Source organism: Pan troglodytes, chromosome 12 (assembly GCF_028858775.2).
Source record: "Pan troglodytes isolate AG18354 chromosome 12, NHGRI_mPanTro3-v2.0_pri, whole genome shotgun sequence".
Taxonomy (NCBI): Eukaryota; Metazoa; Chordata; class Mammalia; order Primates; family Hominidae; genus Pan; species Pan troglodytes.
Genome location: NC_072410.2, coordinates 10,647,504 through 10,661,997, shown reverse-complemented (window position 1 = coordinate 10,661,997; position 14,494 = coordinate 10,647,504). Strand labels below are relative to the sequence as shown.

Genomic DNA, 14,494 nt, shown 5'->3' with positions numbered 1-14,494 from the left:
AAATTATTCTTAAAAACCCTGATCCCTGAGTTTTCTTTTCTTTTCTTTTCTTTTTTAATTATACTTTAAGTTCTGGCAAACATGTGTACATCGTGCAGTTTTGTTACATAGGTATACACGTGCCCTGGTGGTTTGCTGCACCCATCAACCCGTCACCTACATTAGGTATTTCTCCTAATGCTATCCCTCCTCTAGCCCCCGACCCCCTGACAGGCCCCGGTGTGTGATGTTCCCCTCCCTGTGTCCATATGTTCTCATTGTTCAACTTCCACTTATGAGTGAGAACGTGTGGTGTTTGGTTTTCTGACCTTGTGATAGTTTGCTGAGAATGATGGTTTCCAGCTTGATCCATGTCCCTGCAAAGGACATGAACTCATCCTTTTTTATGGCTGCATAGTATTCCATGGTGAATATGTGCCACATTTTCTTAATCCAGTCTTATCATTGATGGACATTTGGGTTGGTTCCAAGTCTTTGCTATTGTGAATAGTGCCGCAATAAACATACGTGTGCATGTGTCTTTATCGTAGAATGATTTATAATCCTTTGGGTATATGCCCAGTAATGGGATTGCTGGGTCAAATGATATTTCCAGTTCTAGATCTTTGAGGAATCGCCACACTGTCTTCCACAATGGTTGAACTAATTTACACTCCCACCAACAGTGTAAAAGCATTATTTTTCCACAACCTCTCCAGCATCTGTTGTTTCCTGACTTTTTATTTTTTTTATTGAGACAGAGTCTCGCCATCTTTCCCAGGCTGGAGTGCAGTGGCACGATCTCAACTCTTTGCAAGCTCTGCCTCCTGGGTTCACGCCATTCTCCTGCCTCAGCCTCCCGAGTAGCTGGGACTACAGGCACCCGCCACCACGCCTGGCTAATTTTTTTGTATTTTTAGTAGAGACAGGGTTTCACCGTGTTAGCCAGGATGGTCTCGATCTCCTGACCTCGTGATCCACCCACCTCGGCCTCCCAAAGTGCTGGGATTACAGGCTTGAGCCACCGTGCCCGGCCTGTTTCCTGACTTTTTAATGATCGCCATTCTAACTGGCATGAGATGGTATCTCATTGTGGTTTTGATTTGAATTTCTCTAATGACCAGTGACGATGAGCATTTTTTCATGTCTGTTGGCTGCATAAATGTCTTCTTTTTAGAAGCGTCTGTTCATACCCTTTGCCCATTTTTTGATGGGGTTGTTTGCTTTTTTCTTGTAAATTTGTTTAAGTTTTTTGTAGATTCCGGATATTAGCCCTTTGTCAGATAGATAGGTTGCAAAAATTTTCTCCCATTCTGTAGGTTGCCTGTTCACTCTGATGGTAGTTTATTTTGCTGTGCAGAAGCTCTTTGGTTTAATTAGATCACATTTGTCAATTTTGCCTTTTGTTGCCATTGCTTTTGGTGTTTTAGGCATGAAGTCTTTGCCCATGCCTATGTCCTGAATGGTATTGCTCAGGTTTTCTTCTAGGATTTTTATGGTCCTAGGTCTTACATTTAAGTCTTTGATCCATCTTGAATTGATTTTTGTAAAAGGTGTAAGGAAGAGGTCCAGTTTCAGTTTTCTGCATGTGGCTAGCCAGTTCTCCCAACACCATTTATTAAATAGGGAATCTTTTTCCTATTGCTTGTGTGTGTCAGGTTTGTCAAAGATCAGATGGTTGTAGCTGTGTGGTGTTATTTCTGAGGCCTCCGTTCTGTTCCATTGGTTTATATCTCTGTTTTGGTACCAGTACCATGCTGTTTTGGTTACTGTAGCCTTGTAGTATAGTTTGAAGTCAGGTAGCATGATGCTTCCAGTTTTGTTCTTCTTGCCCAGGATTGTCTTGGCTATGCAGGCTCTTTTTTAGTTCTATATGAAGTTTAAAGTAGTTTTTTCCAATTCTGTGAAGAAAGTCTGTGGTAGCTTGATGGGGATAGCATTGAATCTATAAATTACTTTGGGAAGTATGGCCATTTTCACGATATTGATTCTTCCCATCCATGAGCATGGAATGTTTTCCCATTTGTTTTTGTCCTCTCTTATTTCCTTGAGCAGTGGTTTGTAATTCTCCTTGAGGAGGTCCTTCACATCCCTTGTAGGTTGGATTCCTAGGTATTTTATTCTCTTAGTAGCAATTGTGAATGGGAGTTCACTCATGATTTGGCTCTCTGTTTGTCTGTTATTGGTTTATAGGAATCCTTGTGATTTTTGCACATTGATTTTGTATCCTGAGACTTTGCTGAAGTTGCTTATCAGCTTAAGGAGGTTTTGGGCTGAGACAATGGGGTTTTCTAAATTTACAATCATGTCATCTGCAAAGAGAGACAATTTGACTTCCTCTCTTCTTATTTGAATACCATTTATTGCTTTCTCTTGCCTGATTGCCGTGGCCAGAACTTCCAATATTATGTTGAATAGGAGTGGTGAGAGATGGCATCCTTGTCTTGTGCCGGTTTTCAAAGGAATGCTTTCAGTTTTTGCCCATTCAGTATGATATTTGCTGTGGGTTTGTTGTAAATAGCTCTTATTATTTTGAGATATGTTCCACTGATACCTAGTTTATTAGAGTTTTTAGCATGAAGGGGTGTTGAATTTTATCAAAGGCCTTTTCTGCATCTATTGAGATAATCATGTGTCTTTTGTCATTGGTTCTGTTTATATGATGGATTACGTTTATTGATTTGCGTATGTTGAACCAGGGTTGCATCCCAGGGATGAAGCCAACTTGATCATGGTGGATAAGCTTTTAGATGTGCTGCTGGATTCAGTTTGCCAGTATTTTATGAGGATTTTTGCATCGATATTCATCAGGGATATTGGCCTGAAATTTTTTTTTTGTTGTGTCTCTGCCAGGTTTTGGTATCAGGATGATGCTGGCCTCATAAAATGAGTTAGGGAGGATTCCGTCTTTTTCTATTGTTTGGAATAGTTTCAGAAGGCATGGTACCAGATCCTCTTTGTACCTCTGGTAGAATTCGGCTGTGAATTCATCTGGTCCTAGACTTTTTTTGGTTGGTAGGCTATCAATTACTGCCTCAATTTCAGAACTTGTTACTGGTCTATTCAGAGATTCGACTTCTTACTGGCTTAGACTTGGGAGGGTGTATGTGCCCAGAAATTTATCCATTTCTTCTAGATTTTCTAGGTTATTTGCATAGAGGTGTTTATAGTATTCTCTGATAGTAGTTTGTACTGCTGTAGGATCAGTGGTGATATCCCCTACATCATTTTTTATTGCGACTACTTGATTCTTCTCTCGTTTCTTCTTTATTAGTCTGGCTAGCAGTCTATCTATTTTGTTGATTTTTTCAAAAAACCAGCTCCTGGATTCATTGATTTTTCGAAGGGATTTTCATGTCTCTATCTCCTTCAGCTCTGCTCTCTTAGTTATTTCATGTCTTCTGCTAAGTTTTGAATGTGTTTGCTGTTGCTTCTCTAGTCCTTTTAATTTTGATGTTAGGGTGTCAATTTTAGATCTTTCCTGCTTTCTCTTGTGGGCATTTAGTGCTATAAATTTCCCTCTAAACCCTGCTTTAAATGTGTCCCAGATATTCTGGTACATTGTGTCTCTATTCTCATTGGTTTCAAAGAACATCTTTATTTCTGCCTTCATTTCGTTATTTACCCAGTAGGCATTCAGCAGCAAGTTGTTCAGTTTCCATGTAGTTGTGCAGTTTTGAGTGAGTTTCTTAATCCTGAGTTCTAATTTGATTGCACTGTGGTCTGAGAGACTGTTTGTTATGATTTCTGGTCTTTTGCGTTTGCTGAGGAGTATTTTACTTCCAATTATGTGGTCGGTTTTAGAATAAGTGTGATGAGGTGCTGAGAAGAATATATATTCTGTTGATTTGGGGTGGAGAGTTCTGTAGAGGTCTATTAGGTCTGCTTGGTCCAGAGCTGAGTTCAAGTCCTGAATATCCTTGTTAATTTTCTGTTTCATTGATCTAATATTAACAGTGGGGTGTTAAAGTCTCCCACTATTATTGTATGGGAGTCTAAGTCTCTTTGTAGGTCTCTAAGAACTTGCTTTATGAATCTAGGTGCTTCTGTATTGAGTGCATATATATTTAGGATAGTTAGCTCTTCTTGCTGCATTGTTCCCTTTACCATTATATAATGCCCTTCTTTGTCTCTTTTGATCTTTGTTGGTTTAAAGTCCGTTTCATCAGAGATTAGGATTGCAACTCCTGCTTTTTTTTGCTTGGTAAATATTCCTCCATCCTTTTATTTTGAGCCTATGTGTGTCTTTGCATGTGAGATGGGTCTCCTGAATACAGCACACTCATGGTTCTTGACTCGTTACCCAATTTGCCAGTCTGTGTTTCTAATTGGGGCATTTAGCCTATTTACATTTAAGGTTAATATTGTTTTTGAGATGGAGTCTCACTCTGTTGCCCAGGCTGGAGTGCAATGGCACCATCTCGGCTCACTGCAACCTCCGCCCCCTGGGTTCAAGCAATTCTCCTGCCTCAGCCTCCCGAGTATTACAGGCACCTGCCACCAGGCCTGGCTAATTTTTTTATTTTTAGTAGAGACGGGGTTTCACCATGTTGATCAGGCTGGTCTCGAACTCCTGACCTTGTGATCCGCCTGCCTTGGACTCCCAAAGTGCTGGGATTACAGGCGTGAGCCACCATGCCCAACCCAAGGTTAATATTGTTATGTGTGAATTTGATCCTGTCATTATGATGCTAGCTAGTTGTTTCGCCCGTTAATGCAGTTTCTTCATAGCGTCGATGTTTTTTACACTTGCTATGTTTTTGCAGTGGCTGGTACTCATTGTTCCTTTCCATGTTTAGTGCTTCTTTCAGGAGCTCTTGTAAGGCAGGTCTGGTGGTGACAAAATCCCTCAGCATTTGCTTGTCTGTAAAGGATTTTATTTCTCCTTCACTTATGGAGCTTAGTTTGGCTGGATATGAAATTCTGGGTTGAAAATTCTTTCTTTAAGAACATTGAATATTGGCCCCTACTCTCTTCTGGCTTGTAGGGTTTCTGCCAAGAGATCTGCTGTTAGTCTGATGGGCTTCCCTTTGTGGGTAACCCGCCCTTTCTCTCTGGCTGCCCTTAACATTTTTCCTTCATTTCAACCTTGGTGAATCTGACAATTATGTGTCTTGGAGTTGCTCTTCTCGAGGAGTATCTTTGTGGTGTTCTTTGTATTTCCTGAATTTGAATGTTGGCCTGTCTTGCTAGGTTGGGGAAGTTCTGGATAATATCCTGCAGAGTGTTTTCTAACTTGGTTTCATTCTCCCTGTCACTTTCAGGTACATCAATCAAACGTAGATTTGGTCTTTTCACATAGTCCCATATTTCTTGGAGGCTTTGTTCATTCCTTTTTATTCTTTTTTCTCTACTCTTGTCTTCTCTATTTCATTAAGTTGATCTTCAATCACTGATATCCTTTCTTCCGCTTGATTTGGCTATTGATACTTGTGTATTCTTCACGAAGTTCTCATGCTGTGTTTTTCAGCTCCATCAGGTCATTTATGTTCTTCTCTACATTGGTTATTCTAGTTAGCAATTTGACTAACCTTTTTTCAAGGTTCTTAGCTTCCTTGCATTGGGTTAGAACATGTTCCTCTAGCTTGGAGTTGTTTGTTATTACCCTCCTTCTGACGCCTACTTCTGTCAGTTCGTCAAACTCATTCTCTGTCCAGTTTTGTTCCCTTGCTGGCGAGGAGTTGCGATCTTTTGGAGGAGGAGAGGCGTTCTGGTTTTTGGATTTTTCAGCCTTTTTCCACTGGTTTTTCCGCATCTTTGTGGATTTATCTACCTTTGGTCTTTGATGTTGGTAACCTTCAGATGGGGTCTTTGAGTGGACGTGCTAATCCTTTCTGTTTGTTTCTTTTTCTTCTAACAGGCCCCTCTGCTGCCAGTCTGCTGGTGTTTGCTGGAGGTCCCCTCCTGACCCTGTTTTCCTGGGTATCACCAGTGGAGGCTGCAAAGCAGCAAAGATTGCTGCCTGTTCTTTCCTCTGGAAGCTTCGACCCAGCAGGGAACCTGCCAGATGCCAGCCAGAGCTCTTCTGTATGAGGTGTCTGTCAGCCCCAACTGGGAGGTGTCTCCCAGTCAGTATACACAGGGGTCAGGGATCCACTTGAGGAGGCAGTCTGACCCTTAGCAGGCTCGAATGCTGTGTTGGGAGGTCCGCTGCTCTCTTCAGAGCCATCAGGCAGGGACGTTTAAGTCTGCTACAAGCCTGACTGGGCTGCTGCCTTTTTTACAGAGATGCCCTGTCCAGGGAGGAGCAATCTCGCAGTCTGAACACGGCAGCCTTGCTGAGCTGCAGTGGGCTCCACCCAGTTTGAACTTCCCAGCAGCTTTGCTTACACTGTGGTGGTAAAACCGCCTACTCAAGCCTCAGCAATGGCGGACGCCCCTCCCCCTACCAAGCGCCACCGTCCCAGGTGGATCTCAGATTGCTGCTGTGCTGGAAGCGGGAATTTCAAACCAGTGGATCTTACTTTCCTGGGCTCCATGGGGGTGGGAACCGCTGAGCCAGGCCACTTGGCTCCCTGGCTTCAGCCCCCCTTTCCAGGGGAGTGAACAGTTCTGTGTTGCTGGCGTTCCAGGCGCCACTGGGATATGGAAAAATAAAATAAAATAAAAGCTCCTGCAGCTAGTTCAGTGTCTGCCCAGTGGGCCGCCCAGTTTTGTGCCTGAAACCCAGGGCCCTGGTGGGGTAGTCACCAGAGGGAATCTCCTGGTTTGCAGGTTGTGAAGGCCATGGAACTAGTGCAGTATCTGTGCCCAAGTTCCTCAGGCTGAGACCCTCACAGCTTCCCTTGGGTCAGGGGGAAAATTCCCCGATTCCTTGCGCTTCCCAGGTGAGGTGACACCCCACCCTGCTTCCGCTCAGCCTCTGTGGGCTGCACCCACTGTCCAACCTGCCCCGGTGAGATGAACCAGGTACCTCAGTTGGAAATGCAGAAATCACCCACCGTCTGCATCGATCTGGCTGGGACCTGCAGACTGGTGCTGTTCCTATTCGGCCATCTTGAACCTCTCTCCTGATCCCTGAGTTTTCAGAGAGACTGATTTGAGTAATAATAAAACTCTGGTCTCCTGCTCAGCCAGCTCTGCATGAATTACTTTTTCTCCATGTAATTCCCCTGTCTTGAAAAATGGGCTTTGTCTAGGCAGGGGGCAAAGTGAACCCACTGGGCGGTTACAATCTCACTGTGTTTCAGGAGCCTCGGGTGTTCTTGCACAAGGGGAGTCAGACTGTGGTTGAGCCTTGTCTACATGGCCTAAGTGAAGACATGCAGGGTCGCCAGGGCACTGTGGAGTTGGCACTCCACACCACCATGCTGGACCTTCCACATACCCCGCTGATAATTCTTCTGGATATTCTTTTTTTTTTGAGATGGTGTCTCACTCTGTTGCCCAAGGCTGGAGTGCAGTGGCACAATCTCGGCCCACTGCAACCTCTGCCTCCGGGGTTAAAGCAATTCTCATGCCTCAGCCTCCTGAGTAGCTGTGACCACAGGCATGTGGTACCACACCTGGCTATTTTTTGTATTTTTAGTAGAGACAGGGTTTCACTATATTGGCCACGCTGGCCTTGAACTCCTGGCCTCAAGTGATCCACCCGCCTCGGCCTCCCAAAGTGCTGCAATTACAGGCGTGAGCCACTGTGCTGAGCCTGGGAATTCTTTTTTTTTTTTTTTTTTTGAGATGAGGTCTCACTGTGTTGCCCAGGCTGGAGTGCAGTGGCACAATCTTGGCTTACTGCAACCTCTGCCTCTCGGGTTTAAGTGATCCTCCCTCCTCAGCCTACCAAGTAGCTGCGACCACAGGTGTGCACCACCACACCTGGTAATTTTTGAATTTTTGGTAGAGGTGGAATTTCACCTTGTTGCTCAGGCTGGTTTCAAACTCCTGAGCTCAAGTGATTTGCCCACTTGGGCTTCCCAAAGTGCTGGTATTACATGTGTGAGCCACCATGCCTGGCCTGGAAATTCTCCATCACTTACCTTAGATGTACTGGTAGAAGGTTGGACCAAATCCTTTTTCTTAGGCAACATTAAATGAGAGTAACCATGACGATGACTCCCAGGAGGACAATTAGGCCTGCTTGGAAAAAGATAGGCTGCAATCAGACTTCCCATCCAGAGCCAAGCCAGTTAGGTATGTCATTAATTCAGATGTCCTACTTGGCTGGCTGGCAGAAAATCCAGGGCAATGTGATCATCCATTACCGCTCACACTTGATAGCCCAAACTAGGTGCGTGGTAGGCAATTATACGCCTGATATCCACCATAAGAAGTGCTATTCATTTGGGGCAAAACTGTAAGAGTGTAAGTCTCCGGCTGTCGTAGCCCAACCTAGTCTCAATGCTACGTCCTGCTCAGGGCGAATTAGATTCTGCTAATAGGTTTGGGTGACCACAGCAGCAGCACAGTGCTGACGTGACGTCAAGGTCCAATTCTCACAAGACTGGAGGCTGGGATTAACAATATAAAGGAAATTTAAGTATCAGAAAGAGCCTGAAAGAAGGAATAGTTCCTGGAAGAATACTTCCAAAGTACTCAAAGGAGGAGCTTTTTTTTTTTTTTTTTTGAGATGAAGTCTTGCTCTATCCCCCAGGCGGAGTGCTTTGGCACAAACTAGGCTCACTGCAACCTCCACCTCCTGAGTTCAAGCAATTCTCCTGCCTCAGCCTCCTAAGTAGCTGGGATTACAGGCACATGTCACCATATCTGATTAATTTTTCATATTTTTGGTAGAGGCGGGGTTTCACCATGTTGGCCAGGCTGGTCTCGAACCCCTGATCTCAAGTGATCGACCTGCCTCAGCCTCCCAAAGTGCTAGAATTACAGGCATGAGCCATCGAGCCCAGGCAGGAGGAGCTATTAAAGGTTTATCAGCAGGGTCAGGAGGGGTAAGACAGATTGAGCAACACAAGGAAGTTTTGTTATTTTGTTTAGGTAGTGGAAGGGGACCAGAGATACCAGCAATAATAGGATAGGAGAAAGCAGGAAAGAAACCTAAGTGTCCAGAAAATTATTTTTTTTCTGATGTCCTGGGCAGAAGTTCTCCACTTCTAAAGTTGGAGGTCCTCGATTTAAGGTCTCTCGATAGAATGGGAGTAGTAGTTAGACTGAGGGCAGTGGTGATAGCCTGGACAACATGACAAAAAGATTCTGAGGTGACAGGCCAAGCCAGGTGTTCTGCAGGCAAGAGCCAAGAGAGATCTAGAGTGTTCCTTCACCACCATCCTGGGCTTTTGATGTTTTTTCATGGCCATGAGATAGGTATAGCTAGTCCCTGCAGTCCTCACGTGGTCTAATACACACCATATGGCTGAGTTTATTCCTAAGCAGTGCAGCTTTGTGTGTGTGTGCGTGTGTGTGTTTGCAACTTGTGCCATCTAGAACATCTTCCACTCCCTCACATAGTGTGCCATGCCGGGACCACTTTGGGAGTCGTCACTTCATACTCATGATCAATATCATCAGTATCTATAATTGCCCAGATCCAGGACGCATAACTGGACAGTAAAAGCAGCATCAGGTTAGGCCGGGCATGGTGGCTTATACCTGTATTCCCAGCATTTTGGGAGGCCGAGGCAGGTGGATCACGAGGTCAGGAGATCAAGACCATCCTGGCTAACATGGAGAAACCCTGTCTCTACCAAAAATACCTAAAATTTAGCCGGGCATGGTGACAAACGCCTATAGTCCCAGCTACAGTCCCAGCTACTCGGAGGCTGAGGCAGGAGAATCTCTAGAACCAGGAAGGCGGAGGTTGCAGTGAGCCAAGATTGTGCCACTGCACTCCAGCCTGGGCGACAGAGCAAGACCCCGTATCAAAAAAAAAAAAAAAAAAAAAAAAAAAATCCTGGGTGCTGTGGCTCACACCTGTAATACCAGCACTTTGGGAGGCCAAGGTGGGTGGATCACCTGAGGTCAGGAGTTTGTGACCAGCCCAGCCGATATGGTGAAACCCTGTCTCTACTAAAAATACAAAAATTAGCCGGGCGTGGTGGTGGGTGCCTGTAGTCCCAGCTACTCAGGAGGCTGAGGCAGAAGAATTGCTTGAACCCAGGAGGCGGAGGTTGCAGTGAGCTGAGATTGCGCCATTGCATTCCAGCCTGGCAACAGAGCGAGATTCCGTCTCAAAAAAAAAAAAAAAAAAAAAGAAGCATTACATTAGAGTTTCCCACCCCCTGACTTTTTGGCTACTTGCTAGTTCCAGTAGTTTGGTTTCCCCAGGGGTGAGCATGGGAGGGAAAGGAGGAATGAAGAAGGAGAGTATATTGTGTTGGTTTGGGTCTCTTACAGACAGTCTGGGCCTCCTCCCCGACTCCTCAAACTCACACAGATTCTATTTAAAAAGGAAGTTCCCTTTTGGGGTATTGGCACATTTAGAATCCATATTGTCTGTTTTAAGTGTGTACTCTATTGAGAATTGAGCTTTGGTTCTCTATGTACCCTTTTTAGCTTCCCCTTTAAGCATCCATCTCTCTCTTTTTTTTTTTTTTTTTTTTTTGACACCGGGTCCCATTCTGTCGCCCAGGCTGGAATGCAGTGGTTCAATCACGGCTTACCCTGCAGCCTCAACCTCCTGGGCCCAGGTGATCCTCTCACCTCAGCCTTCCAAGTAGCTGAGACCACAGGGGTGTACCACCACACCCGGATAATTTTTTGTATTTTATGTAGAGACAGAGTTTCACCATGTTGCCCAGGCTGGTCTCAAGCGATCCACCTGCCTCAGCCTCCCAAAGCATTGGGGATACAGATGTGAGCCACGGCGCCCAGCCTCATTCCATCCTTTTATGGCATCTATTGCCTGTGGGTGATGAGGGTCCTGAGCTGTCCTGGCAATGTCCAAGGTGGTTGGCCAGTGTTGGGTACTCTTGACTATAAATGCGCATCATTTGATGAGATACATTCAGGGAATCTCAGTAGGTAACACAGGTCATCTGCGAGTCCCTAAATTTATGTTACATCTATCTCCTATCTGTGGTAAGGACCTACACTGCCATGCCATACCCAGAAAGGTGCCTACTGTAGGAAATGCTTAATTACATCCCCAAGTGGAGCATTTAGGAGGTTATGTAGCCTATTTGCCAGGACTGGCCAGAATCTGGTGTCCTGAGTTGATATGTGCCCTGGAGTTTTCTTGGCCCCTTGACTGACAGGCTCATTTACCAGACTTCGGTGGCTTCCTGTGCTGGAGTCATTCATCTTTGCTTTGGGTCCCAGTCCTGCATTGTAGACAGAATGTCGTGGCCTCTGTGATGATGTATTCAGTTGTCCTTACCTGGAAGGCACAAGTCTGATCGGGTTTTGAATTCCACTCATGCTATTTCTATGGACATCCACATCCATAAAACAGAGGGCAGTGGTGTAGTATTAATAAAATCTGAGGCTGGGTGCGGTGGCTCACGCCTGTAATCCCAGCATGGGAGGCTGAGGCGGTGGATCACTTGAGGTCAGGAGTTCGAAACCAGCCTGGTCAACATGGCAAAAATCTCATCTCTAATAAAAATACAAAAAAAAAAAAAAGCCAGGCATGGTGGATCACCTGAGGTCAGGAGTTCGAGACCAGCCTGGTCAACATGGCAAAACCCCGTCTCTACTAAAAATACAAAAAAAAAAAAAAAAAAAAAAAAAAAAATTAGCCAGGCACGGTGGTGCAAGCCTATAATCCCAGTTACTTGGGAGGCTGAGGCAAGAGAATCACTTGAACCTGGGAAATGGAGGCTGCAGTGAGCTGGGATCGTACCACTGCACTCCAGCCTGGGCAACAGAGGGAGACTCCATCTCAGAAAAAAAAAAAAAAAAGTCTGATACCATAATGTTCACTGCCATAGGGATTGAGACTTGATCATTTAGTCTTGCTTCCAGGCACAGGCCCGCACTGCCAGCCCATTGGCTACTGTCTCTAAATCAACGAAAAAGCAGCAAGGAGCATTTTGGAGGGGTTTTTCAGGAAAACCACCACTGTCCCCAACTCTGTCCACTGGGTAGTACCTTTTTTTTGTGTGCAAAATTTTAAACAGCTTTTGTTTTCCCCTGTGGCTGCACAGCTGCAGGGGCCAAGAACAATCCGCCAGCCTGTAACTTAGCGGGCTCCATCTGTGAACCAGCTTCAGGCATCCTCAGGGACTTGGTGTATCAATGCCTCCATGAAGCTGGAGGTGCTGGCACAAAATGTTCCTCTGGGATCAAGGGATGTCTGGCCATCTTGTAATGCCATTATGTGACTCCTTTGATGCCTGATGACCCCATTCTACAGAGTAGCCAGTCACTGGCACTTGTAGCTGAAAAGGATCATTAGAGCTAACTGGCCTGAGCAGAGTGCAGTCTGTACAGTCTGCCGGACACTGCTTTTTTTTTTTTTTTTTAAGATGGAGTCTCACTCTGATGCCAGGCTGGAGTGCAGGGACTTGATCTTGGCTCACTGCAACCCCCACCTCCCGGGTTCAAGCGATTCTCCTGCCTCAGCCTCCCGAGTAGCTGGGACTACAGGCACACGCCACAATGCCCAGCTAATTTTTGTATTTTTAATAGAGATGAGGTTTCACCATGTAGCCCAGGATGATCTTGATCTCTTGACCTCGTGATCTGCCCGCCTCGGCCTCCCAAAGTGCTGCGATTACAGGCATGAGCCACTGTGTCTGGCCTGGACACTGTTCTTAAGCACGCTGGACCCTGCCAGCTCTTTTCCTCAGTGCAGTGGTCTTTTCCCCGCCTGTACTGCTTCACCCACACCACATGGCTGGGCTCAGGGAGCCCAGTGGGTCCTGGATGTGCTCTCATCCCACTAATGCAGTTCTCACTGTAGCATTTTTCCAATGGCAACATCACTTGCCATTATGGACAGAAGTATTACATATCCTTAGAACAGGCTGTGTGTCCCTACACTGGGAAGGGTGCATGACCTTGGGTAAGACTGTTCCTGTGGGCCAAGGACATTCTTGGAAGAGGTTTCACCTGTGAATCATTAGCAGTCCATACTCTAGCAGCTCATGGAATCACTGCTTAGGTCCTGATGGGAAATTCTGAGAGGTATCCAAAGGTTCACTACACGTTGTAAAGTCATAGATGTGGAGCCCACACTGCCACCATAATTAAGGCTGCGGCAGGTCTTTCCACTACCTTCTGTGAAGCTGCCTGCTGCTAGGAGATGTGGCATGTAGTAAGCAGGAACTCCATAGCCATGGCCCATAGCTTAACATCTTTTATCATGAAAACATGCCCATGGACAAATAATTTGTATGTAAGACATCATTGCAATTGAATAAGCATTTGTAAATCTATGAATATATGGTGCTGGAGGAAGTGCTGTGGGCGGGATAAGCAAACCCATGAATATGTTTGTGTTAATCCACCTTCATTCTCCACCAACATTTGCCTCTTGCACTGACCAAATAGGTGAGGTAAGAGTGGTGTTATGGAAATCAGTAGCCCTGCATCTTTCACATCTTTATGGAACTAATTTCTGCAATGTCCTCAGGCACAGAATTGTTTTTTTTTTTTTAACAACAACTGGTAATCAATTTATTAAAATAGTTGACTTAAGCATCTGCAATGGTAACTTCCACCTCAACTGCTGGCTCAATACTGATGGAAGTAATCTGCTTAACAATCTCAGAAGGACTGTGCAAGTCAATGAGTCGCTTGTGAATTCTCATCTGGAAATGATCCCACGTCTTAGAATCTTCACCACAAGGAGCTTTTCTTGTAGTGATTCTCAAAGTCTTGGCAGGCATTCGAACTGGTCCTTTCACTTTGAGATTCTTTTCCTTTGCGCCTCTGATCAAGTCAGCACACACCTTTTCCAGGGATTTTACGTTGCGGCTTGTTAGGGTGATTCGAATTCGGTGAATTGCCACCTCTGGCTCCACGGGTGTTTTTCCGGTATCCTTAAAAGCCATGGCTGCTGCGCGGCTTCCTGACCGACTTGTTCCTCCGCGAGAGTGAACCGCGGTAAGTCAGGAGCAGGAGCGTCTGAACCAGAGATCCTCAGCACCTACCACCGCGTCTTCCTCCACAGAATTGTTTTTAGGTTATTATCTTGGTTGTAGGTGGCCCTTTTGAGGATTCTAACTGGGCATTCCCACCATGACAGACCGCATTCCTCGGATAAGGACAGCAAGGCTGGCAAAATAGCCACACGGAGTGCCTGGGATCCTACCTGACCCACTGTGAGGTGGACTCTGCCCAAGACCTGTCTATCCCCTGACCTGCCTAAGCCTCTCTCCAATTGACCATAGAGATTCCAGGGATTAGGCTCAGATAATACCAGTATCTACACATGTGGCTTCCAGTAAAATGAGCACAGACTGAGATTACAGAACCCAATTCCTGGCCCTCTCTGCTGCTAAATATCTATCAGGAAAGATCCTCCCTGAGCTTGCTTACTCATCTGTAAGTTGGAGCCAAAAATGTTCTTTGGATCGTGTGTCATTTGTGCAGATGTGATAAGATTACACAAGTCAAGTGCTTTACACATTGCCTAATAAGTACCATTCACCCTTTCTTCTGCAGAGTGTAAAGAGGA

General features: G+C 45.4%; 2 protein-coding genes across 7 annotated transcripts in view; one reads left to right on the top strand and one right to left on the bottom strand.

The window, feature by feature from the left end:
• The window catches only part of CHCHD5 (coiled-coil-helix-coiled-coil-helix domain containing 5), a 32,239-nt gene extending 25,184 nt beyond the window's left edge, over window positions 1-7,055 (top strand). For 2 of the 6 annotated variants that reach the window (XR_010149241.1, XR_008546348.2), the window contains exons 4-5: window positions 5,840-6,013; window positions 6,206-6,592. Coding sequence is in view for 4 of the 6 variants with exons in the window: in XM_063789410.1 (XP_063645480.1) it covers window positions 5,840-6,080 (241 nt within the window). In the remaining 2 variants the exon portion in view is untranslated. Of the gene's footprint in view, window positions 1-5,839 lie in introns of all 6 variants that reach the window. The other 4 variants (XM_063789410.1, XM_063789412.1, XM_063789411.1 and 1 more) reach the window with 3 other exon arrangements.
• A 6,427-nt stretch (window positions 7,056-13,482) lies between these two features.
• Window positions 13,483-13,914, bottom strand: LOC738412 (small ribosomal subunit protein uS10-like). The gene has a single exon (XM_054678176.2). The coding sequence runs from the start codon at window positions 13,866-13,868 to the stop codon at window positions 13,509-13,511; it is 360 nt and encodes a 119-aa protein (XP_054534151.1). The 5' UTR covers window positions 13,869-13,914; the 3' UTR covers window positions 13,483-13,508.
• Between the last annotated feature and the right edge of the window lie 580 nt (window positions 13,915-14,494).